Here is a 25907-nt window from a genome sequence, read left to right as displayed (position 1 = left end):
AATTTTCTCACTTGCCTAGGGGATTGTGAAGAGTATGTCTGCCACCCCAATGTTTGATGAATGTGAAGGCCACAGTCTGGCTACCATCACAATGCTTGATGAGAGTAGAACGTTCACCCCAGTATTCAGGGAGAGCAGCACCCCAGTATTTGGGAGAGAATGGCCACAACACAAATACTTGGAAAAGGTGAGGCTGCTGCTCTGTCGTGCCTGGAGGACAAAACATAGTTTCATAGTTGATTCTCAGATCTTTAAATCTAATAGCATATGCCCTGCAGGACCTCAGAATTGTTTGGGACCTGTGACCCTTGTTTTCCTTCCAATTTCTTCCTATGGGAATGGGGGTGTTTATCTTATGACTGTCCCTCCATTGTATATTGGAAGTAGATAAACTGTTCTCTAAGTGTCACAGGTCCACAGACCACACCTTAACTGATTTTGATGAGACTTTGTACTTAGCATTGTTAGTGAAATGACTTAAGGCTTTTGGGATATTGGGAAGTGTTCTAGTTTGCTAATACTGCTGGAATGCAAAACACCAGAAACGGATTTGCTTTTATAAAAGGGGGTTTATTTGGTTACACAGTTACAGTCTTAAGACCATAAAGTGTCCAAGGCAACACATCAACAATCGGGGTACCTTCACTGGAGGATGGCCAGTGGTGTCTGGAAAACCTCTGTTAGCTGGGAAGGCACATGGCTGTTGTCTGCTCCAAGTTCTGGTTTCAAAACGGCTTTGTCCCAGGACGTTCCTCTCTAGGCTGCAGTTCCTCAAAAATGTCACTCTTAGTTGCACTTGGGATATTTGTCCTCTCTCAGCTTCTCTGGAGCAAGAGTCTGCTTTCAACGGCTGTCTTCAAACTGTCTCTCATCTGCAGCTCCTGTGCTTTCTTCAAAGTGTCCCTCTTGGCTGTAACTCCTCTTCAAAATGTCACTCACAGCTGCACTGAGTTCCTTCTGCTTGTCAGCTCATTTATATGGCTCCAATGATCAAGGCCCACCCCAAATGGGTGGGGCCACGCCTCCATGGAAATATCTAATCAGAGTCATCACCCACAGCTGGGTGGGGTGCATTCCAAAGAAACACTCAAAGAAATCTAATCAAAACTGATAACATCTGCCCACACAAGATTACATCAAAGATAATGGTGTTTGAGGGACACAATATATATTCAAACTGGCACAGGAAGGAATGAATGTATTTTACACATAGAAGAATATGTCTTTTGGGGGTCCAGAGGGTGGAATGTGGTGGTTTGAAACTCTACGTACTCCAGAAAAGCATGTTCTTAAAGTTAATCCATTCCTGTGGGTGTGGACCCTTGTAAGGAGGACCTTTTGATGAGGCTACTTCAGTTTAGGTGTGACCCACCATGTTCAGGTTGGGTCTTAATCCTCTTACTAGAGTCCTTCATAAAAGAATGAAATTCAGACAAAGAGAGAGAAAGCCATGGAAGCAAGAAGCTGAAAGCAATGTAACCCTGAAGAGAGGGAGAGACCAGCAGATGTTACCATGTGCCTCGCCATGTGGCACAGGACCCACGTGGCAGCTGGTCTTCAGGAAGAAAGCATTGCTTTGATGGTGGCTTGATTCAGACATTTTTCTCAACTTCAAAACTGTAAGCTAATAAATTCCCATTGTAAAGCTAATCCATTTCATGGTGTCTGCTTTCAGCAGCCTAGCAAACTAAAACACCCCCTTTTAAAAGATTCAGTTTCTTAAACTTGGCATTCCTCAGCTGTGACACAAGCCTACTACAAACACACCTACCTGGCTTGACCTCTGCATTCAGGATTAACCTGGGTTGTAGGAGGAAAAGCAAAAGCAAAGCAGAGTCTCAATCTTAAAAGGACAGAAGTATTACGCAGGCTACAAAACCTGGCACTTAGGCAGACAGAATAAGAAGAAAATTCAGACACTAGAACTAAGGTAGAAGGTGCTTTTATATAACAAAAGGAATATGATGCTGGGTGTTGGATTGTGGAGATAAATATCCCTAATTCCCTCCAAATTTTAGAATTTGCTCTACAGAATGAGGAATGAAGATGGGATTCAAGTGGCTCTAGTAAAGGGGAAAAGGGGATTTTTATTTTTAGTCTGGGGTCAAGATAGGAACCAAAAAAAAATTATGCTAAAAATCAAGCACAAAGGAATGTCAATAGGTCCATCCACTGTATATGATTACAAGTGTCTGGAAGGTAGCTATTAAAGTTATTTACAGATTCTGAGTCAAATAAAGCTGTAAAGTAACATCATACCATGCACATACCTAAATTAGAGCGCATGGACTCTGTTTTATATGAGATATTCTCAGTAAAAGCTATTTGGTTCAATGTTAATTGGAAAAGGTAAAATGCTTTTATGAGCAAATAAACTTGCCTAAGCTATATGCATTTTTATGAAAGATGGATTTGCAATTTTAAACAAGGACACAGTAGTAGAAGGCTAGGTTAAAAAAAAAATCCTGTGGCTTTTTCTAAGAACCCATTTTTGAGTAGATATAATTCCCTCAAGAGTTTTCTCAAGCTATTGCTATTTTGACAGACTTGCCCTCTTCTAAGCATTTGTGAAACAAGTGTCCCATAGGTTTAAACACAATAACGATGTTGGACTGTTTTTGTCTGTATAAATACAGAAAGCTACCATGAAACAAAGCTTCTGGAGAGAAAAAAAATTTTTTTCATCCTTTGGCTTTAAATTTAATCTGTTGCTTTACAAATGGTTCTCTTATTCCTGGTTCTAACTTTTATACTGCATTACATTGGCAGGCAACAATTCTAACAATTCTTAGCTTTCCTTCTATCTCTTTGTACTTGGCACTGTGATTAATCAAGACTGTACTCTGTTTCTCTGGGTGTCATTAGTAAGTTTTTCTCCATCCCTCATTCTCATTCTAAATCTCTTCCTCTCTTCTTGTTTTGCTTCTCTTTCTTTTTCTCCCTTATTGGAAACAGTAAGGCAAAATGGTACCAAAAGAGAGACTAAAGTAATTACAATCTACCATTGATACTTGACTTCCCCATATTATACTGTGGGAATTACAAAGCTTAGTATGGCCTTTGGGAGCCCAACATCTAATCTACAAATAGTTGGGATGTGGAAAGTGGTATTTACTAAACAAATAAAGGACCTGCCGGAGGAGGTGGAAAGGATCAAGCCCAATTTTGTAACTGATGAAAACTGGTATGTTTTTGATGAAGATGACACTAGAACTAAGGTAGAAGGTGCTTATATATAACAAAAGGAATATGATGCCAGTATTGATGGCAAAACTAAAGACATGAAAACCTTCCCCACTCACACCCATTCTGCTGGAGGAGCTTTAAAGCTATTTTCTCAGGGCCAGCTGTGTCCAGCAGTTCCTTTATTAAAGATGGAAAGTGATTTCTAATTCTCACAAAGCCTTCAATATTAGTTCTTCTGTGTTCAATACAATTCAGTTACTGCACTTGCCTCTGGCCTAGGCTTGTGACATTCCAGTCATAGAGCCTCAGTATCTATGAAATGTCTGTCCTGCCTTGGAACATATAGAGAGAATCAAATAAAAACTGAGGGCATTTTGAAAAAGAAAAAAAATGCATTGCTTCAGTCAGAAGTCAAATTATATCAGTAGTATATCAGAAATAAGACCAGACCAAACACTGCCTGGGAACTTTACTCAGTTCCAGCACTACAACAATTTGTGCCAAAAGACTTTGTAAGCATGTCCATCAACACTGTTGTGCCAGTTTGAATGTACTGTGTCCCCCAAACACCATTATCTTTGATGTAGTCTTGTGGGGCAGACGTTTTGGTGCTGATTAGATTTGCTTGGTAGGTGCCCCACCCAGCTGTGGGTGGTGACTTTGGTGGGATACTCCCATGGAGGCATGGCCCCACCCATTCAGGGTGGGCCTTGATCAGGGGAGCCATATAAATGAGCTGACTCAAAGAAAAGGAACTCAGTGCAGCTGTGAGTGATGTTTTGAAGAGGAGCAAGCTTGCTAGAGAGGAACGTCCTGGGAGAAAGCCATTTTGAAACCAGAACTTTGGAGCAGACGCCAGCCACGTGCCTTCCCAGCTAACAGAGGTTTTCTGGACACCATTGGCCATCCTCTAGTGAAGGTACCTGATTACTGATGTGTTACCTTGGACACTTTATGGCCTTAAGATTGTAACTGTGTAGCCAAATAAACCCCCTTTTTAAAAAAGCCAATCCATCTCTGGTGTTTTGCATTCTGCAGCATTAGAAAACTAGAACACCTGTTATTTTTGGGCACTGACCAAAAAGGAAGCTTCTCCCTTGTCCTCTCAATTTTCCTATTTTTCTGGCCTTTCCTACCCTCATCCCTCTCTACTTCCTTGTACTTCCTCACCCTGGTTCTGCCACAGTAGACTCTACCTCCCAATCCTTCCCTATATCCTCAAGTTTTCTACAGGATGGTTTCTAAAATAAACCGGACTCTGCCCTGAGGGCAGCACTATCTCTACCACCCTCTCTACTTGAGGATCCCTCTCCCCCACATCCCACATTATGGGGCCAGAACTGTAGGAATTGGCATTCTTCTTTCTTGCTTCCACTAGTTCCAAGCTATAACTCTTCCTCTATGTAAAAGTCATCATCCTTTGGGATTTATGACATCTATTCTGCTCTCTAGCCTTCTTGTAACTGTTATCTACCGGCTTTTTAAAAGTATTCTTCCCTTATTCATAGAGAGCTTTGATGCCTGATTTCAAGCTTCTGTCTCTGTCCCAACATCTGCCATAACTCCAGGAGATCTTAGGGTTTGCTTATCAATCTAACTTTGAAATATCTAGAACTCCTTAACTCAAATCTCCTTCCCTTCAATTCTACCTTCTGACATACTGATTTGCTACCCACTTGAAAGGCACACCCTGGACTTAGTAACCACCTGGAACCGTACTACTCAGAAGTGTTAAACTCTGGGATCCCAGCAACTGACCAGAACTTTCTACTCTGCCAACTTTCCTTATACTGAATCTTCAAACTCACAGTGGCCTCTGATCCCTTAATCACTCAATTTTCACCTAGTCCACTAAGCTCCACAGGGCACCTCTTCCTTTCCAAGCCAGCTTGGGTTTCATTGCTGAACTATTTTTTCATAGGCAATCTCTGGTCCCTTGCTTGGCTAGTCTTCTGCTATATTAGTCAATCAAAACTCCAAACCTGGCTCAATGAGCTTATCTATCCATTCTACTCTGTAATCCAAATGACTTAACACTGTAGAAGATAAGTCACACAGTCATACTGGCACCTCTATGAATTTATCATCTCCAACTTAGTCCCAGACAAAGTCCACTAATCAATTATCCTTGCTGTTATAAACTTATATAAATCCACACTTGTCTTCATTTTCTTTCTCCAGTCTCAGAAAATGAAATGTCTCTATTTCAAGTCCATCTAGCACCCTTATCTAGAGAAAGTAAGCAATCCAACAGGACAGCCTACTCAGCTATGCACATTTCAGCACTCTCACGCAACAAGGGGGTGCAACTGATAGCCAAAAAACTTGGACTACCTTCACTAAGGCTAACCGAGTAGAACAAAGGGACAGAAAGTGCATTTGTTCATCTATGAAAGGTGTATAGCAGTGGTTAAAACACAAACCTTGCAGTCATACAGACCTGGGACTGAATCCTGGTTCTACCTAACCATGACCTCAGCCAAGTTTCTTAACCTCCCTAGTCTTGTTTCCACATTTGTAAAATGGAGGTAAAGATAATAATACCCAAGTAATCAGGTTGTTATGGGAAATAAATGAGCTATTTTCTCAATAAATATTTGTTAAATCACTGCAAGAACAGTGGGTCTTATCCAAGTATAATTGTGAGGATTTAGCAAGATAGTGCATGTGAAAGCTCTTGTAAATTACTGTGAGCTATGAAAATATTAACTGTGATTATGACGGGACAACTTAAAGATAAATACAATTAAAGGTGGAAGCAGATGTAGACCCGGCATCGTGGGATGGAGAACATCTTCTTGACCAAAAGGGGGATGTGAAAGGAAATGAAATAAGCTTCAGTGGCAGAGAGATTCCAAAACGAGCCGAGAGATCACTCTGGTGGGCACTCTTACGCACACTTTAGACAACCTTTTTTAGGTTCTAAAGAATTGGGGTAGCTGGTGGTGGATACCTGAAACTATTAAACTACAACCCAGAACCCATGAATCTCGAAGACAGTTGTATAAAAATGTAGCTTATGAGGGGTGACAGTGGGATTGGGAATGCCATAAGGACCAAACTCCACTTTGTCTAGTTTATGGATGGATGTGTAGAAAAGTAGGGGAAGCAAACAAACAGACAAAGGTACCTAGTGTTCTTTTTTACTTCAATTGCTCTTTTTCACTCTAATTATTATTCTTGTTATTTTTCTGTGTGTGCTAATGAAGGTGTCAGGGATTGATTTAGGTGATGAATGTACAACTATGTAATGGTACTGTAAACAATCAAAAGTACAATTTGTTTTGTATGACTGCGTGGTATGTGAATATATCTCAATAAAATGATGATAAAAAAAAAAAAAAAAGGTGGAAGCAGAAATGATTACAGTGATAGCTGGGGCAGAGGGGATTAGGTAATGGGGGTGAAAACCAAGGGGAACTTTCACTTTACCTGCATTGACTGAATTTTTTCAAAATAACTATGTTCTTTTATTGCAAAACTTAAAAATGCATGCAACTTTCCAAAAAGAGTAAAAAACAAAAACAATCCATCCACTCTTGTGGCCCTGTCCAATTTTCTTCACTCTTCTCAGAACCATTTCAATCATCTCTTTTCTCTCCTCTCTCTCAACCTAATTAAACCTCTTCTATTCTTAAAGAACAAAACAAAACAAAAAATCTTTCCTTAATGTTTTTTACTCCACTGGCTTCTCAGAGTATTTTTGTCTGTTCCTTTCTTTTGCCTGTCTTTTAAGAAAAAGAAAAAAAAGGGAGGATCACATAGGGTTTTATAGTCGGAAATAAGAGGAACCAAGGTATCAGCCCCAGGCTCTTTGAACTTCAGAAAAATTGTTAACTGTAGCTAAACTCCACAATCAATCCCTGGCCAATAAACAAGAGAAAAGAGCAAGAAGGAAAAGAATGAAGAAGAGAAAATAAAAATATAGATGCTGTAAGAGTCAAAATAATGGTGTCCCAAAGATGTCCATGTCCTAATCCCTGGAACCTGTGACTATTTTACCTTATGTGGCAAAAGAGACTTTGCAGATGTGATTAAATTAAAGATTCTGACAAGGAGAGATTATCCTAGATTGTGTACGTGGACCCAGTGTAACACAAGGGTCCTTATAAAAGAAAGAAGGAGACAGAAGAGTAAGTGTTTGAGAAGGAGATTTGACAATGGAAGGAGAGGTCAGGGTGAAGTAATTGCTTTGTCACAAGCCATTCCTCTAGAAGCTGGAAAACACAGATTCTAGGGAAACAGTGTCTCCCCTATTACCCCCAGAAGGAAGACAATTCTACCAACACCTTGATTTTAGCCCTGTGAAACCCATTTTGGACTTCTGACTACAGAACTGTAAGGTAACTAATGTGTGCTGTTTTAAACCACCGAGTTTGGGCCAATTGTTAAAACAATAGGAAACTCCAAAGAAGCATATATGAGATATAATAAATAATATCTATAATTACCTCAAAGTATGCATACACTTTGTCACTCAGACTGTATGAGTCGCTGTTTTTTGATAATTGTATTAAAACATTCATACATACATCCACAAATAAATAAAATAAAATAATTTATAAAATAATTTGGTAATTTTTTAAAAATGACATGAATAATCAAAGAAGTTCTAGTTTAAAAAAAACATTTTTAAGGGAAGTATCAGGAAGGATATAAAAGTGATCAAAAAAGGATTTTAATAACTATTCTAAAAGATGTGATTTTAAAATTTTTAGGCTATTTAGGTACAAAAGCAAAAATAAGAGCCTATTTGTTATTTGATCTTTTTAAATATAGAGGCTTCATCTACTTATGTGCTTATTTGCAATCTCTCTCCCTGCCAATACACACACACACACACACACACACACACACACACACACACACATATCAAGGTAACTAAAGAATGTGGTAAGCGCTAATGCCTACATAAATTTATTATAAATCTCATGGCCAGAGTTCAAACTTACTTTCCTTTGTCCTTCAACCATTCTGGGTTCTTTTCCTCTTCTTTTAAATCACAAAGTTCAGGAATATCAGTATTCATTGTTCTTCGTGCTTCTGCTTGTTTATGTAGCCACTGAAATGAGAATGAAGTCTTATGAAAGACGCAAAGGTTTTATTTTATTTAACAGTGACTTTTAGATGGAAATACTATTTGATGATGATGATTTTAAACTTACATTTTTTTGTACTTCTTAAAAAAAAATCTCACTAGCTGGTTGATACCAAATATATAAAAGTTTCTAGTCCAAACTTTCCTGATTTTAGGCGTTCATGTGATTGTTGTGTTATTTATTGCTTATATTTTTAATTTTCTACATTGAAAAATATAAAGGGATTTTTAAATTATAAATTTAATCATAGAAATAAATTTATAAATAATAAAATATAAAAATAATGTATTACTTAATAATCAGAAAAAAGTTAATATCTACAAATTGTCATTCTGCCTTAAGGATCTTCAGTTATTTTTAGTTTTCAAATTCAGAGAAGTATCAATTCACACTGTGCATAAAAAATGCAGTTCCTTAGTGTTTTTATAACTAAAGATACAATATTTGATATACATATGAGAAATTCTAAATTCCAGGGCTTTGGGACTTCTAAATGAATGAACATTCCAAAATATCACAACAATAGAAATATCCAAGAGTAACGAATTTCCATATCTCTTCTTTCCAAAATACATACTGATTCAAAGTGTGCAAATCTATTACAGAAAATGATTTCTTTGATAAAATAAGTGACAAGTATAACAGTTTACCTCCTTGAATAAGCAACAATACTGTGTATTAAATCACTGTTCTTTCAGCAACATTCTAGAGCAAAATAGAATCTGCAAAAATATTTTCTCTTAAGGAATTTCTAAAATATATTCCTGAAAGTAATATCTTCAGTGTAACCAATACTGAAGAAATTCAAAACCAGTATTAGTTTTAATAGATGAAATTAAAAATGAAGTATTTAAGCATTTTCATTTGTAGTAACTGCAACTAACAGCAAGTAAATATACCTCCTCTTCTTCTGCTACTTGTGATTCTCGGAGAGCAGTTGGGAATACTCGAGGGGTAAAGCTGATTTTAATATTGCCAACAGAGCGAGGAGCAGGAACACTGTCTTCATTTAATTTATCAAAAAACATATTTTCTGAATTTCTCCCTTCAAAAGCAATATTAACAAGTCATTTATTTCTCATTTTCCAGTTTAACAATCAAATTGACTTTTAAAAGTGTCTACACATCAAAGCTACTTCTAAAATCCTGTACAAATATACAAAGCACACTTTCTGCAAGAAGTAAAATCCGTCACTGAAAGTATGGCAGTAACGAACAATAATTATCTGTTCTTTAATCAGTGATCCCAGCTTAGGTTCTCTCTTAAACTACTACGTGTCCAATTTACATCCACTCTAGGGGAGGGCTCTCTAACTAGGCAAAGCCATCACTGCTAACATTACTTCTATCTCATTAAGCTCCTACAGCAATGCTTCCTATAAACTACATCCAAACTTTTTAACATGTAGATAGAGATAGAAGTTTAACCCACTCATCTTCAGAATTAAGATAGACAAATATAGCAATAGATGGAATGCAGCTACATTACTTTTACTGTATTTTTGCATGTAAGCAATACTACAATCAGTACTACAGAACTAAGTAAATCACTGAAAGTCATGGTCAACAATTATTTTTTAACCATAGTAATATCTTTTGTGCCCTTATCCCATCTACTTCCAAAATATATTTAAGGAAATATTGAGTGGTTTTATAAAGGAAAAGAAATAATGATTTTATAGAAACAATGTCTAATATGCATATTAAATTTGTTTCACAGCAAACAGCCTTGAGGTTAAACAAAATACTTTTGTTTGTGACTGGCATTTAATATTGAACAAGAGATAGAATAGGTCCTGCAATTCAATCTTACTTCTTTCTGATGGTGCAAACGTTTTTCAGCCAAGGAAGAGAGCTAATGAGAGCAGGCTCAGGATACTAAGGAAAAGCCATACATTTTAATAAAAGTAGTTATAGGTAAAGATTGTTAAGGCAATATAAGAGAAGAAATTAATTTACATGTTGGAATATAAGCTATCTGGATAAAGTGAGGGATATTTAGCTAACAAAATAATGATACACAGAGTTAAAAGGCAAATATCAAAATTGGTAAAAATATTCACCACAAATATAACAGAAAGTTAATACAAAATGAACACATACAAATAAGATGGGAAAAAAACTAAGATTCTAGTTTTTAAAGCTAGAAAATTGCATGAGCAGACATGTCAAAGGGAGGTAGAGGGGGGCAGGGAGAAAAGAAGAAGAACTGAAACAAGAAAGTAATATCAAAAGTTTAAGCAAAAAATTTCTACAGATGCCTGTGTTTCAGACTGCTAATTATCTTCCAGAATCCTATCAATTCACCCCTCTTCCTTTTAGTAATGGAATCTCAAAAGTCTACACCAGGTGCATGGCTGTGCCAGACTAGAATCTACATAACCAAGCTTCCCCTAAGATTAGGTGTGGTTATGTGCCACATTTGAGCCAAAAGAATAAGACACATAAAATTTATGGGTCATCATCCTAAAGATAAAGATGCTTGCCATGGACTTCCTCTTTTCTTCTTCCCACTGGCTAGAAAACAATGCCACTGTAGCATGTACCTTGGAAACAGAGATGGAAGCCAAATGATATGACCCCACTAGCCTTGGTGCCTCAATGACCTTGTAGAGCTAAATCATTCACCAATTCTAAATTGGTCACATGAAAGAGTGTTACATTACAGAGAACCAAATTTCTATCTTAGTTTAGCTGAAATTTTAGATCTCTTTATTCTAACAGGTTAGCTTGAACCTAACTAATACAGCGTCCTAATAATTCTATACCCAGCTGTTCAGTTGTATGTTCTATATTCAGTTGCTCAGTTTTGAAGGCAATAGACATCCCAAGATATTAAAAAACTCAGAAAAGACAGCATTGATCCATCTTTTCTGAATGAATTACTCAAATAAATATTTCAGAACATGGAGAAATAAATTAAAATTAATAACTCAGAGGTGGAAAACTTGAGGGTGAAAATGAAAATGGCTGGGTTTTCTAAAACAGTGGAGAACACATTAAAAAATGTACTAAGAACTCTACAGTCGGTTTGTTCAAACACCACAATTAAATGGAACTTTGAATAGAAGTGAGATACAGTAGGTTAGTATAAGACGGAGTAAAATAGTGACACATCCGAAAGTAATTTGGGCAGAGAATAAAAAATATATTTACAGCCTCCCCCCACTCCGCCCCGAGGAGCTGGGGGAAGATGCAGAAGTGTTGGACTTCCTCACCTGGACTGGTGTTGATGTTGTCACAAACATTGGGACTGGTGGTTTGATGTGCCGAGCCCTCTACCATGGGACTTGCCCTTATGAAGCTCGTTACTGCAAAGGAGAGGCTGAACTTGCATATAATTGTGCCTAAGAGTCTCCCCCTGAGTAACTCTCTGTTGCTCAGATGTGGCCCTCTCTCTCTCTAACTGAGCCACCTCAGCAGGTGAACTCACTGCCCTCTCCACTACGTGGGACCCAACTCTCTGGGGTGTAAATCTCCCTGGCAATGCAGGATATGATTCCCAGGGATGAATCTGGACCCAGCATCATGGGATTGAGAATATCTTCTTGACCAAAAGGGGGATGCAAAATGAGACGAAATACTTTCAGTGGCTGAGAGATTTCAAATGGAGTCGAGAGGTCACTCGGGTGGACATTCTTATGCACTATATAGATAACACCTGTTAGGTTTTAATGTATTGGAATAGCTACAAGTAAATACCTGAAACTACCAAACTCCAACCCAGTAGTCTGGACTCCTGAAGACGATTGTATAATAATGTAGATTACAAGGGCTGACAGTGTTATTCTGAAAACCTTGTGGATCACACTCCCTTTATCTAGTGTATGGATGGATGAGTAGAAAAATGGGGACAAAAACTAAATGACAAATAGGGTGGGATGGGGGGGATGGTTTGGGTGTTCTTTTTTTACTTTTATTTTTTATTCTTATTCTGATTCTCTCTGATGTAAGGAAAATGTTCAGAAATAGACTGTGGTGATGAATGCATAACTATATGATTGTACTGTGAACAGTGGATTGTACACCATGGACGACTGTATGTTATGTGAATATATTTCAATAAAACTGAATTTAAAAAAAATACAATGGGTTTAGGATTTCCATACGCAAAAGAAAAAACAAATTTAAGCCAGTGGTATTCTGTGGTATTTTGGGGGTAAAATTAGACTGAATTATGTTTTTAAAGATTTATCTTTTTCAATCTATGAATGCATTTTATGAGCACTATAGATAATTTAATATATGAAACAAAAAGGAAACAATGTCATCTATAATCTCATCATGAAATAAATCTACTATAAATATTTCATTCATTTTAAATATGTTTTAATAAATAAGTTATATATATGTAAATATTGTATTTATTGTATATGACATAAAATATACAAAAATAGAATCAGGCTGTATATAGCTCTAAATTTACCTAAATGTTATAATTATTTGCATTTTCTATGCATTAAAATACTTGTAGAAAGAAAAAAAAATGTAGTAAGATTTTTAAATGTTAATACAAAAGAAAGAACAAAGAATAAAAATTTAAATGTAGTGTATAACTTCAGATAACTTCACTAATGATAACTAGGATGGAGGGCATGGAGGAAATAGGCACTCTAATCCCATAAGAAGAAATAAAAATTTTTTAATGTTTATAAAAAAACATTAAAGTGACCACTAGGTGCATATAACTTTCAAACTCTTGAAGAAAAAGCCAAATAGCAATTCACAAAATTAAGAAATTAGCTTTCTGTTTCTAGCAACATGGGTTAAAGTTGAACAATTTTACAAAAACACATAAATGCTACAAACATATAAAATACCGGATATAAACATAACAAAAAAATAAAAGTCTCATGTATGTCGTTAAGCGCAAAAAGTAAACAAAGGAACTCACACATCTGTGGCCAATGGATTTTTCTTTTTTCTTTTTTTTTGCTGCAAAATGCTTTATTGTTTATACTTGGTTCAATTTGTTAGAGGACTACAAGGTGGTTGGTTAAAAAATGCCTCCTGACTGGAAGGGGGAGCTCAGGCAGAAATCTGGATATTAGGAGAGAACAGAGGGGGCCCCCAAAAGTCTTTGGGCTCTGGAGGCAACCAGTTGTGCCTGACGGTGAGTCTTTTGAAGAGATACTGGGTCAGCCAGCTGGAGGTTGGTGAGGTGGTTGCCTTTCTTCTTGATGAGTTTCACCTCCTTGTCTAGGAAATGGCTTTCCAGGAAGTTACAGAGGGGAAGGGCTGTGTTGAGAGGGCATGCAGATCCAAAAGGGCCTGGTTCAGATTCTTTTCCAGGGCCATGGCAGCTTCTATGCATCCAGGGATTTATTTCACTCATTTTGGGATTGCTTCTGAACATTCTGGAAGAAGGTGTGGCTGCTGTGCATCTTCAATAGACTCTAGGTGCCTTTGTGCTTCTTCCTCACCAACTCGTGGAAGAAATGGTCTAGGCCCTTCAGGACCACATTGCTACAGTTGAAATAGAAACCAGAGAGAGGCAGTGTAGGAGCCCACTTACACATGTTGATCCAGAGGCTGACACTGGTCTCAGCTTTGGAGGAATAATATGGATTGATCTGGGGGCTCATGGTTGGTCAACAATGAGGAACCAACCACAGAAAACAGTGTAAGCTGGTCCTGGAAGCAGGGAATGGCCAAGAAGATGCTCTCGGAGGTTGCAACTATGGAACAAGTTGGAGGGTGGTCCAAGGATAAAGAGGGTGGTGGGGTAGTCCCCATAACTGTTCCATTCAAATACTGTAAAAACAAAAGACATATCTGTGGGAACATCAGGTGTGCTGTGTCTATGGCCAACTGATATTTGACAAGAATGCCAAGACCACTCAATGGAGAAAGAATGGTATCTTCAATGAATGGTGTTGAAAAACCGGATATCCTATGCTAAAGAAAGAAAGACTTTTAGACTTCTACCTGACACCATATATACAACTTAACTCATACTAGATTACAACCTATATATAAAAGCTAAAACTATAAAACTCTAAGAAGAAAGCATAGGGAAATATCTTCAGGACCTTGTATTAGGCAAATCTTAGATGTTACACCAAAAGCATGAGTAACAAAAGGAAAAAACAGATACATTGGACTTCATCAAAATTAAAATCTTTTGCTCATCAAAGGACATTATCATGAAAGTGAAAATACAACCAACAGAATGGGAGAAAATATTTGGAAACCATATAACTAATAAGGATTTAATGTACTGAATATATAAACAGCTGCTACAACTCAACAATAAAAAGACAAATTTAAAAATGGACCAAAGACTTGAATAGCCATTTCTCCAAAGAAAATATACAAATGGTGAATAGGCATTTGAAAAGATGACCAACATCATTAACCATTAGGGAAATGCAAATCAAAACTACAATAAGATCACACCCACTAAAATGACTACTATATATATATATATATATATATATATATAAATGTATATATATATATACAACATAACAAGTGCCATAAGGATGTGGAGAAATTGGAACCTGAGTACATTGTTGGTAGGAATGTAAAATGTTGCAGCCACTGTGGAAAACAGGCAGGTTCCCGAAAAAGCTAAACATGCAACTACCATATGACCCAACATCCTACCTCTAAGCACATACTCAAAAGAATTGAAAACAGGGACTCAGACAAATATTGGTATACCTATGTACAGGGCAGCAATAATCACAACAGCCAAAAGTATAAGCAACCCAAATGTCCATTAGGAGATGAATGAATAAACAAAATGTGGAATATACATACACTGGAATATTACTCAGCCTTAAAAAATATGAAGTTCTGATACATGCCCCCATATGGATGAACCTTAGAGACATCCATTTGAGTTAAATAAGTCAGATATAAAAGGCCAGAAATTGTATGCTTCCACTTAAAGGAAATAGCTAGAATATGCAATTTCAGAGACAGAAAGTAGAGTACAGGTTAAGGGGCAAGAGAAATGAGGTCTTAATGCATAACGGGTATAGGGTTTGTTTGGGATGATGGGAAAATTCTGGTAGTGGATGATGGTGAGGGTAGCACAAAATCATGAATGTGAGTAACCCCACTGAATGGTATGCTTTCAAATGAATCATTGAGATGGGAAGGTTTATGTTATATACATGTTTCCACAATTAAAAAAAAAAAAAAAGAGCAACTAAAGAGACTATGACAATTAAATGCAATACATGATCCCAGACTGGATCTAATCATGGAAGAGGAGAATATTCAAAGAAATAATGGCCAAAAACTTCCCATATTTAATGAAAGACATGAATATACACATCCAATGCTCATCTAACTCCAAACAGGATAAACCCAAATAGATCCATGCTGTGGCATATTATAAATAAACTGTCTAATGCCAAAGATAGAGAATTCCGAAAGCCACAAGAGAGAAGCAATGTGTTACATACAAGGTAGCCTCAATAAGATTAAGTTCTGATTTCTCATCAGAAACCATGGAGGCAAGAAGTCAGTGGGATGATATATTTAAAGTGCTGAAAGCAAAAAACTTCCAACCAGGAATTTGATATCCAGCAAAACTGTCTTTCAGAAACAAGGGAGAGATTAAGACATTCCCAGATAAACATAGCAGGGTAGTTCATCACCACAAGGCCAGCCCTTCAAATGATCTAGGAGAGAGATCTGCAGGTTAAAGAAAAGGACAATAGATCAAAGCCACATGAAGAAATAAAGGCCTCTGGTAAGGGTAATATCATTGCCAGTACTACTGAATTTTTGGTTTAGAACTCCACTTTTTATTTCCTAGAGGATCTAAAAAGCAGATGCATAAAATGAAATGAAAAATCAGTGGTTTGGGATTCACAATGCATTAAACATGTAATTTGTGACAAGACCTATATAAAGGTGGGGGGAAGGAGGATTATAGAAATACAGTCTGTGTATACTATTGAAATAAATTGGTGTCAAGGCAAACAAGATAGTTATAGATTTAGGTTGTTAAATTTAAGCCCAATGGTAACTACGAAGAAAATATTGGAGAATATGCAAGCTCAGAGAGACAGAAATTAGAGTACAGGTTGCCAAGGGCAGGGAGCAAGTGTAATGGGGAGTTAAGGCAAGGTGGGTACAGGCTTCCTGTTTGGCAGAGAAGGGAGAATTTAGTAACGGGAGGTGGTAAGGTTACTGCCACATAGTGAATGTGATTAATTCCACTGAATGGTATGCATGGGAGTGGTTGAGATGGGAAAGTTTATGTTGTGTATATATGTCCCCACACACAAAAAAGAAAGCAACTAAAGAAATAATTAAATGAAATACATGGTCCTGGATGGGATCTAACAAGGGGGAAGAGAAAGCTCAAAAAGACATTATTGAGACATGAAAAAATTAGAATATATAATGTATGCTTTACATCAATGTTAAAATTTCTTGAACTTGACAACTGCCCTTAAGGTGTTTACATAAATTAATATCCTTGCTTAGGAAATGTACATTGCAGTTAAGTACTCAGGAAGCATGATATATACAACCAACACTCAAGTGCTCAGAAATGGACTGTTAGACACAGAAAGATGGAGAGACTAATGGATAGAATGATACGGCAAATGTGGCAAAATGTTAAAATTGGTAGATCTGGGTATCTGGGGGGATAAGGGTGTATGTTGGAGTTCTCTGTATGGGGTTTGTATTATTTTTGTAACTGTAATTAAGTGTGAAATATTTCAAAATGAAAAGGTTAAAATTGTTTTAAAGATTGTTATCCAGTAAGACTGAAAACTAAAATCAGTTAAATAGAAAAAAAAATTAATGAAACTAAATTAGACAGAGAACAGAGGAAAAACAAAGAGTAGAAGAAGCAAAATAAAAATAAGCAGTAAAATTAATGGAATAAAAAAACAAAAAAAAATCATAAAAAGGATCAACAAAGCCAAAAATTACTTTTTGAGCAGACTAATAAAATTTACGAGATACTGAAATAATCAATGAAAACTAGAGCAATTTTAGAAATAAGGAAATGGCATAATTATAGATTGAGTAAAGATAAGCAAATAATAGGGTGTTTTATTTTCTTAGCTGCTAAAACAAATACCATATGGTGGGCTGGCTTAACAACAGGAATTTACTGGCTTATGGTTTCAGAGCTAGAAGGTTTACTTCCTCTGGAGTTGTATCTTTTTGCTGGCTGGCAATCTTTGGGGTTCCCTTGGCTCTTGGCTCTTCTGTCACATGGCAATGCACATGGCACCATTTTCTTTCTCTTTTGAAGCCATGCCCTCCGCTGCCCTGTTCTTGGGAAAGAGGCCTTCCATGCCCCTCTCCATCTGCAGCAGTAAGCTTGGCACTGGACCCAAGGCTGCTAGCCTCAAGATTGAGGACTGAGCACCAGCAGTTGCCACTGAGTGCTTATTCACAGTTCTTTACTGAAGTGTCTTAGCCTCTTTGTCCTGCTCTTCCCTATATGCTGCTATAGTGTTCCCCAGTTGTTTCAAACAGTTTCTGCCTTTCCACTAGCTGCTTTTGGAAGAGGAGTGAGTACTGCAGCTCCCTACTCTGCCATCTTCCCCAGAAGTTCCTGGAAATAGGGTATTTGTAGACATAATTAAGTTAAAGATTTCAAGATGACAACATCCTGGATTTAGTGTGGGCCCTAAATCAAATGAGCAATGTCCTTACAAGAGGCAGAAAAGGAAAAGACACAAACACACAAAGGAGAGAAGGCCACATGAAGAATGAGGCAGAGACTGGAGTGATGCATCTACAAGCCAAAGAATGTCAAGGAGTGATGAAAATCAGCAAAAGCTAGGAAAGAAGCATGGAATGTATCCTCCTTCAGAACCTCAAAAAGGAGCAAACTCTGCTAACACCTTGATTTCAGACTTCTGGCCTTCAGAATTGCGAAACAAATTTCTGTTGTTTTAAGTCACCAATTTTGTGGTAATTTGTTACAGAATCCCTAGAAAACTAATACAAGGATTCTTTTACTAAATATAGAGTTGTGAGTTAACAAGTTTGTTTTCTTTCAGCATTTTAAAGATATTGTTACATGGGCTTCTGGCCTCTAAAATTTCTAATGAGAAATCCCTAGTTGTTGGAATTGTAATGTGTCATTTTTCTTTGGCTGCTTTCAAGATTTTTGTCATTATTGTTGGTTTTGAGTAATTTAACTAAGAAGTATCTAGGCAGGTTTTCTTTTTATTCATCCTATTTGAGATCAGCCATTATTTCTTTCACATTATTTCTGCTCCACTGTTTTTCCCTTCCTTCCAGATTCCAGTTATCTATATGCTCAATCTTTTGTTGCTCCAGCAATCCCTAGACTGTTCATTTTTTTCAATCTATTTTTCTCTCTCTTTTGTAGACTGAATAACTTCTATTGGTCTATCTTCAAAATCACCAACTCTTTCTCCTGTCTTCTCCATTCTGTTATTAAGCCTATTCAGTAATTTTTTTATTTTGAACATTGTATTTTTCATTTCTAAAATGTCCTTTAGTTCTTTTATATTTTCTATTTCTCTATTGTTATTTCCTATCTTCTCATTCATTACAAGGTTAATTTTCTTCATTTCATTGAGCATAGATGCTTGTGCTACACTGAAGGCCATGTCTGATCATTTCAATATATGGGTCATCTTGGAGTTGGCTTCTGTTGATTGTCTTGTCAAATGAGAATGATTCACATTTATCTGATTCTCATATATTGAGTAATTCTGGATCATATCCTAGACATGTTGAATGTTATGGTGTGGAGACTGTCTACTTTTTTTTTTTGGGTGACAAGAACACATGCCTTTATTTATAATGGTAGGGGACAAACATGAATAGTTTTAAGTCTGTGTTTTTCACACTAATATCATTTCTTAAAGGCTTAAGACATGGAAAAGAATTTAACAAAAAACAGAATCATCGTCTATTCATACTAGAGATCACAAAAGGAAATGAACATAATCTCGCAATTCTAGAATACAAAATTAAACTTCATGGTAAGGGATTCTTAAATTTTCACAGAGAGAAAAAAGAAAAACAAAAAGAAACATTGAGAACCATTTGGGATGGTGTTTCTCAAATTTAGCTCTTTCCCCAGACACATTCTTGGGGGAAGGAGCTACAAGATTTCTATGAGAATTTTTAAATTTTGCATTTTAATTTTGATGATACTGCAAAACAACACACACTCATTCAGGATTACCTGGACAAGCATCTTCTATAAAAATATTGCCACATGATTGCAACATCTGTACTTGTGTCTCTGACCCCTGTGGCACCAAGTGAAGACTAACAGTGCTTAACTTTTCCTGCAGAGTTTCTCAACTTGGGCCCTCAGCCGTTTCAGGGAATTGTTGCATATTTCCCATGAGAACTCTTAAGTTGTCAAGGTTGTGAACATTGGCTCAGGGCAATGATTCTCAAAATGGATAGGGTGGGGTAAAGATGGTGAAGGGAGATAGGTATGTAGTTTGAAAAAGCACATTTAAGAAGCTATTGATTTCATAATGCAAACTCTAGAAAGTCAAGCTCAGGAAAATAATTGGCTTACAGGTAGTACCAAAAACCAAATATAGATCCATTCTAGGGGGCTTGGAATAAACATGGTTGCTGTTGAGAAACCCTGGTTTAGAGGTAGAGGAGTGCTGGCACATCGAGAACAGTCAGTAAGAAAAACATGTCCAAAAGAACATCTTTTGGGTCAATGGGTGAATCCTAAACCAGAACTTGTCATGGTCTTTTGGAACTCAAAAGGCCAATCCAGAAGAAACCCAAGATGGTCCATCAGTCTTTTCAGCCCCATGGTGTGGGGAAAGTTAGTCTTTTTAATACTGATCCAAAAGAAGACAAGCTTTCCTCCCTGCCCATACTTCACCGCTCCCCCTACCATTATTATTACTATTTTGATAACTGTATTTCATAATAAACAGTTGCTATAGCTGATAAGAATGGCCCCATATCCATCCACCAAGAAGTGTTGTCTTCATTGGTGAGGCCATCCAGTTCCCAAGGGGGACATCATTGGTGTCTGCTCTGTAATTATTTTAGAGCTTCAATTTGCCGTAGCCAGGTCTCCAGTTCTCCACTCTTTTGCATGCTTATTAGATCAGAGCATCCACCTATACAATCTTTTCCGATAAAGACCCGAGGTACCGTTCTTGCCCCCGTGAGCTGCTGGAAATAATCCTGAATCGCGTTTGTGTCACTGGTGCCTGTGATATCGACGAATTCCAGAAGTCCTTGTTTGAAGGGCATTTGACAGAGGATCTCTTGGGTCTTTCTGAAGTAGGGGCAGGTGGGCTTGATGAACACAACCACCTTCCCGGGGTGGATTTTGGTGTTCACAAATTCCTGAGCCATGCTGGCAGGCAGCCGTCTTCCCGGGAGGAATCCTCGACTGGGGTTATTGCTCCGGGTGTAAAGCCTGTCTACTTTTATATTCCTCTGAAGAGTACTGACATTTTTTTTAAGCAGGCAATTAACTTGATTAGACAAACTATAAACTCTCACCTATGGTGGGAAGGAGATCAAGTCTCAATTCTGGTTTTTTGTTTGTTTGTGTGTTTTAGCTAGGCTGCTTAGTCTTCCTTATGTATGTGTGGCTCAGAAATCATTCAGAGACCTGGAGAGAAATACATTTTATTTTATATTACAATGCCTGTTGCTAGTTGTGCCTGCCTATGGTCCTTGCATGATACAAGTATTGAGTCCTTTCAATTTATTTGCTTATTACTGATCCCCTACTTCCCACTATTTCCACTACAGGCTTAGAGTTTAGATTTCCCCGGTTTTTTAAGTCAAACGACACTTCTCCATCCACTTTCCAGATTTAAATTTTGTTAATGCTTTTCTGCCACTGTCATCTCCGCCCCTCCTCCCACATCCCCATTTTCTGTTCTTTTGGCTTTCTTCCATTTTTGGTTTCTTCACTGTCATTTTTTTTTTTTAATCTTCATTTTATTGAGATATATTCATATACCACGCAGTCATACAAAACAAATCGTGCTTTCGATTGTTCACAGTACCATTACATAGTTGTACATTCATCACCCAAATCAATCCCTGACACCTTCATTAGCACACACACAAGAATAACAAGAATAATAATTAGAGTGAAAAAGAGCAATTGAAGTAAAAAAGAACACTGGGTACCTTTGTCTGTTTGTTTCCTTCCCCTATTTTTCTACTCATCCATCCATAAACTAGACAAAGTGGAGTGTGGTCCTTATGGCTTTCCCAATCCCCTTGTCACCCCTCATAAGCTACATTTTTATACAACTGTCTTCGAGATTCATGGGTTCTGGGTTCTAGTTTGATAGTTTCAGGTATCCACCACCAGCTACCCCAATTCTTTAGAATCTAAAAAGGGTTGTCTAAAGTGTGCGTAAGAGTGCCCACCAGAGTGACCGCTCGGCTCCTTTTGGATTCTCTCTGCCACTGAAGCTTATTTCATTTCCTTTCACATCCCCCTTTTGGTCAAGAAGATGTTCTCCGTCCCACGATGCCAGGTCTACATTCCTCCCCGGGAGTCATATTCCACGTTGCCAGGGAGATTCACTCCCCTGGGTGTCTGATCCCACGTAGGGGGGAGGGCAGTGATTTCACCTTTCAGGTTGGCTTAGCTAGAGAGACAGGGCCACATCTGAGCACCAAACAGGAATTCGGGAGGAGGCTCTTAGGCACAACCATAGGGAGGCCTAGCCTCTCCTTTGCAGCAACCGTCTTCCCAAGGGTAAAACCTGTGGTAGAGGGCTCAACCCATCAAACCACCAGTCCCCTATGTCTGTGGTCATGTTAGCAACCATGGAGGTGGGGTAGGCGAATACCCCTGCATTCTCCACAGGCTCCTCAAGGGGGCACTGCATCTTTTTTTTTTTTCCTTGTTTTTTTTTGTTTTTTTTTTTTAACTTTCCCTTCTTTTTTAAATCAACTGTATGAAAAAAAAGTTAAAAACAAAACAAACATACAATAAAAGAACATTTCAAAGAGACCATAACAAGGGAGTAAGAAAAAGACAACTAACCTAAGATAACTGCTTAACTTCCAACATGTTCCTACTTTACCCCAAGAAAGTTACCTAATATGGCAACATTTCTGTGAACTTGCTCCTACTATATCCATCAGAAATTAACAGACCATAGTCATTCCTGGGCATCCCCAGAACGTTAAATAGCTTATCTGTTCTTCTCGGATTATTGTTCCCCCTTCCTTAATTGCTCTCTATTACTAGTTCCCCTACATTCTACATTATAAGCCATTTCTTTTACATTTTTCAAAGTTCACATTAGTGGTAGCATATAATATTTCTCTTTTTGTGCCTGGCTTATTTCGCTTAGCATTATGTCTTCAAGGTTCATCCATGTTGTCATATGTTTCACCAGATCGTTCCTTCCTACTGCCGCGTAGTATTCCATCGTGTGTATATACCACATTTTATTTATCCACTCATCTGTTGAAGGACATTTGGGTTGTTTCCATCTCTTGGCAATTGTGAATAATGCTGCTATGAACATTGGCGTGCAGATATCTCTTCGTGTCACTGCTTTCCAACCTTCCGGGTATATACCGAGAAGTGCAATCGCTGGATCGAATGGTAACTCTATATCTAGTTTTCTAAGGAACTGCCAGACTGACTTCCAGAGTGGCTGAACCATTATACAGTCCCACCAACAGTGAATAAGAGTTCCAATTTCTCCACATCCCCTCCAGCATTTGTAGTTTCCTGTTTGTTTAATGGCAGCCATTCTAACCGGTGTTAGATGGTATCTCATCGTGGTCTTAATTTGCATCTCTCTAATAGCTAGTGAAGCTGAACATTTTTTCATGTGTTTCTTGACCATTTGTATTTCCTCTTCAGAGAACTGTCTTTTCATATCTTTTGCCCATTTTATAATTGGGCCGACTGTACTATTGTCATTGAGTTGTAGGATTTCTTTATATATGCAAGATATCAGTCTTTTGTCAGATACATGGTTTCCAAAAATTTTTTCCCATTGTGTTGGCTGCCTCTTTACCTTTTTGAGAAATTCCTTTGAGGTGCAGAAACTTCTAAGCTTGAGGAGTTCCCATTTATCTATTTTCTCTTTTGTTGCTTGTGCTTTGGGTGTAAAGTCTAGGAAGTGGCCGCCTAATACAAGGTCTTGAAGATGTTTTCCTACATTATCTTCTAGGAGTTTTATGGTATTTTCTTTTATATTGAGATTTTTGGTCCATTTTGAGTTAATTTTTGTGTAGGGGGTGAGGTAGGGGTCCTCTTTCATTCTTTTGGATATGGATATCCAACTCTCCCAGCCCCATTTGTTGAAAAGACCATTATGGCTCAGTTCAGTGACTTTGGGGGCCTTATCAAAGATCAGTCGGCCATAGATCTGAGGGTCTATCTCTGAATTCTCAATTCGATTCCATTGATCTATATGTCTATCTTTGTGCCAGTACCATGCTGTTTTGGCAACTGTGGCTTTATAATAAGCTTCAAAGTCAGGGAGTGTAAGTCCTCCCACTTCGTTTTTCTTTTTTAGAGTGTCTTTAGCAATTCGAGGCATCTTCCCTTTCCAAATAAATTTGATAACTAGCTTTTCCAAGTCTGCAAAGTAGGTTGTTGGAATTTTGATTGGGATTGCATTGAATCTGTAGATGAGTTTGGGTAGAATGGACATCTTAATGACATTTAGCCTTCCTATCCATGAACATGGAATAGTTTTCCATCTTTTAAGGTCCCCTTCTATTTCTTTTAGTAGAGTTACGTAGTTTTCTTTGTATAGGTCTTTTACATCTTTGGTTAAGTTTATTCCTAGGTACTTGATTTTTTTAGTTGCTATTGAAAATGGTATCTTTTTCTTGAGTGTCTCTTCAGTTTGTTCATTTCTAGCATATAGAAACATTACTGACTTATGTGCATTAATCTTGTATCCTGCTACTTTGCTAAATTTGTTTATTAGCTCTAGTAGGTGTATCGTTGATTTCTCAGGGTTTTCTAGATATAAGATCATATCATCTGCAAACAATGACAGTTTTACTTCTTCTTTTCCAATTTGGATGCCTTTTATTTCTTTGTCTTGCCGGATTGCCCTGGCTAGCACTTCCAGCACAATGTTGAATAACAGGGTGACAGCGGGCATCCTTGTCTTGTTCCTGATCTTAGAGGGAAGGCTTTCAGTCTCTCACCATTGAGTACTATGCTGGCTGTGGGTTTTTCATATATGCTCTTTATCATGTTGAGGAAGTTTCCTTCCATTCCTACCTTTTGAAGTGTTTTTATCAAAAAGGGATGTTGGATTTTGTCAAATGCTTTTTCAGCATCTATTGAGATGATCAATTGATTTTTCCCTTTCGAGTTTTTAATGTGTTGTAATACATTGATTGTTTTTCTTATGTTGAACCATCCTTGCATGCCTGGAATGAACCCCACTTGGTCATGGTGTATGATTTTTTTAATGTGTCTTTGGATTCGATTTGCAAGTATTTTGTTGAGGATTTGTGCATCTATATTCATTAGGGAGATTGGCCGGTAGTTTTCCTTTTTTGTAGCATCTTTGCCTGGTTTTGGTATTAGATTGATGTTAGCTTCATAAAATGAGTTAGGTAGTGTTCCATTTTTTTCAATGTTTTGAAAGAGTTTGAGTAAGATTGGTGTCAGTTCTTTCTGGAAAGTTTGGTAGAATTCCCCTGTGAAGCCATCTGGCCCTGGGCATTTATTTGTGGGAAGATTTTTGATGACTGATTGGATCTCTTTGCTTGTGATGGGTTCGTTGAGGTCTTCTATTTCTTCTCTGGTCAGTCTAGGTTGTTCATATGTTTCCAGGAAATTGTCCATTTCTTCTACATTATCCAGTTTGTGGCCATACAGTTGTTCATAATATCCTCTTATAACTTTTTAATTTCTTCAGGATCTGCAGTTATGTCACCTTTTTCATTCATTATTTTGTTTATATGGGTCTTCTCTCTTTTTGATTTTGTACGTCTAGCTAGGGGCTTGTCAATCTTGTTGATCTTCTCAAAGAACCAACTTTTGGTGATATTTATCCTCTCTATTGTTTTTTTGTTCTCTATGTCATTTATTTCTGCTTTAATCCTTGTTATTTCTTTTCTTGTACTTGGTTTAGGATTGGTTTGCTGTTCATTTTCTAGCTTCTTCAGTTGATCCATTAGTTCTTTGATTTTGGCTCTTTCTTCCTTTTTAATATATGCGTTTAGTGCTATAAATTTCCCCCTTAGCACTGCTTTTGCTGCATCCCATAGGTTTTGGTATGTTGTGTTCTCATTTTCATTCGTCTCTATATATTTAGCAATTTCTCTTGCTATTTCTTCTTTAACCCACTGATTGTTTAGGAGTGTGTTGTTTAACCTCCAGGTATTTGTGAATTTTCTAAGTCTCTGATGGTTATTGACTTCTAATTGTATTCCATTGTGGTCAGAGAATGTGCTTTGAATAATTTCAATCTTTTTAAATTTATTGAGGCTTGTTTTATGTCCCAGCATATGATCTATTCTGGAGAAAGTTCCATGAGCACTAGAAAAGTATGTGTATCCTGGTGATTTGGGATGTAATGTCCTGTATATGTCTGTTAAATCTAATTCATTTATCAGATTGTTTAGGTTTTCAATTTCCTTATTGGTCTTCTGTCTGGTTGATCTATCTATAGGAGAGAGTGATGTGTTGAAGTCTCTCAC

The 25907-nt window shown here is 37.4% G+C and overlaps 2 protein-coding genes across 6 annotated transcripts in view; both read right to left on the bottom strand.

Annotated features, from left to right (window-relative positions):
• DNAAF4 (dynein axonemal assembly factor 4) overlaps positions 1-25907 on the bottom strand; it is a 104172-nt gene that overhangs the window by 26153 nt on the left and 52112 nt on the right. For all 5 annotated transcript variants that reach the window (XR_005216458.1, XM_037833900.1, XM_037833898.1 and 2 more), the window contains exons 5-6: positions 9185-9330; positions 8139-8248 (exon numbers count right to left, since the gene is read on the bottom strand). Coding sequence is in view for 4 of the 5 variants with exons in the window: in XM_037833900.1 (XP_037689828.1) it covers positions 8139-8248; positions 9185-9330 (256 nt within the window). In the remaining variant the exon portion in view is untranslated. The remainder of the gene's footprint in view (positions 1-8138; positions 8249-9184; positions 9331-25907) is intronic.
• Positions 20124-20664, bottom strand: LOC119531987 (glutaredoxin-1-like). The gene has a single exon (XM_037833908.1). It carries the CDS (start codon positions 20595-20597, stop codon positions 20277-20279), a length of 321 nt encoding a protein of 106 aa, XP_037689836.1. The 5' UTR covers positions 20598-20664; the 3' UTR covers positions 20124-20276.

This window comes from Choloepus didactylus, chromosome 4 (genome assembly GCF_015220235.1).
Source record: "Choloepus didactylus isolate mChoDid1 chromosome 4, mChoDid1.pri, whole genome shotgun sequence".
Classification (NCBI taxonomy): domain Eukaryota; kingdom Metazoa; phylum Chordata; class Mammalia; order Pilosa; family Megalonychidae; genus Choloepus; species Choloepus didactylus.
The sequence above is the reverse complement of the archived record's forward strand: the minus strand, read 5'-3'. Positions and strand labels throughout refer to the sequence as shown.

What these genes read in the sequence shown, in the direction of transcription:
- LOC119531987 (XM_037833908.1), bottom strand. Translation starts at nt 20,597, where the DNA reads ATGGCTCAGGAATTTGTGAACACCAAAATCCACCCCGGGAAGGTGGTT.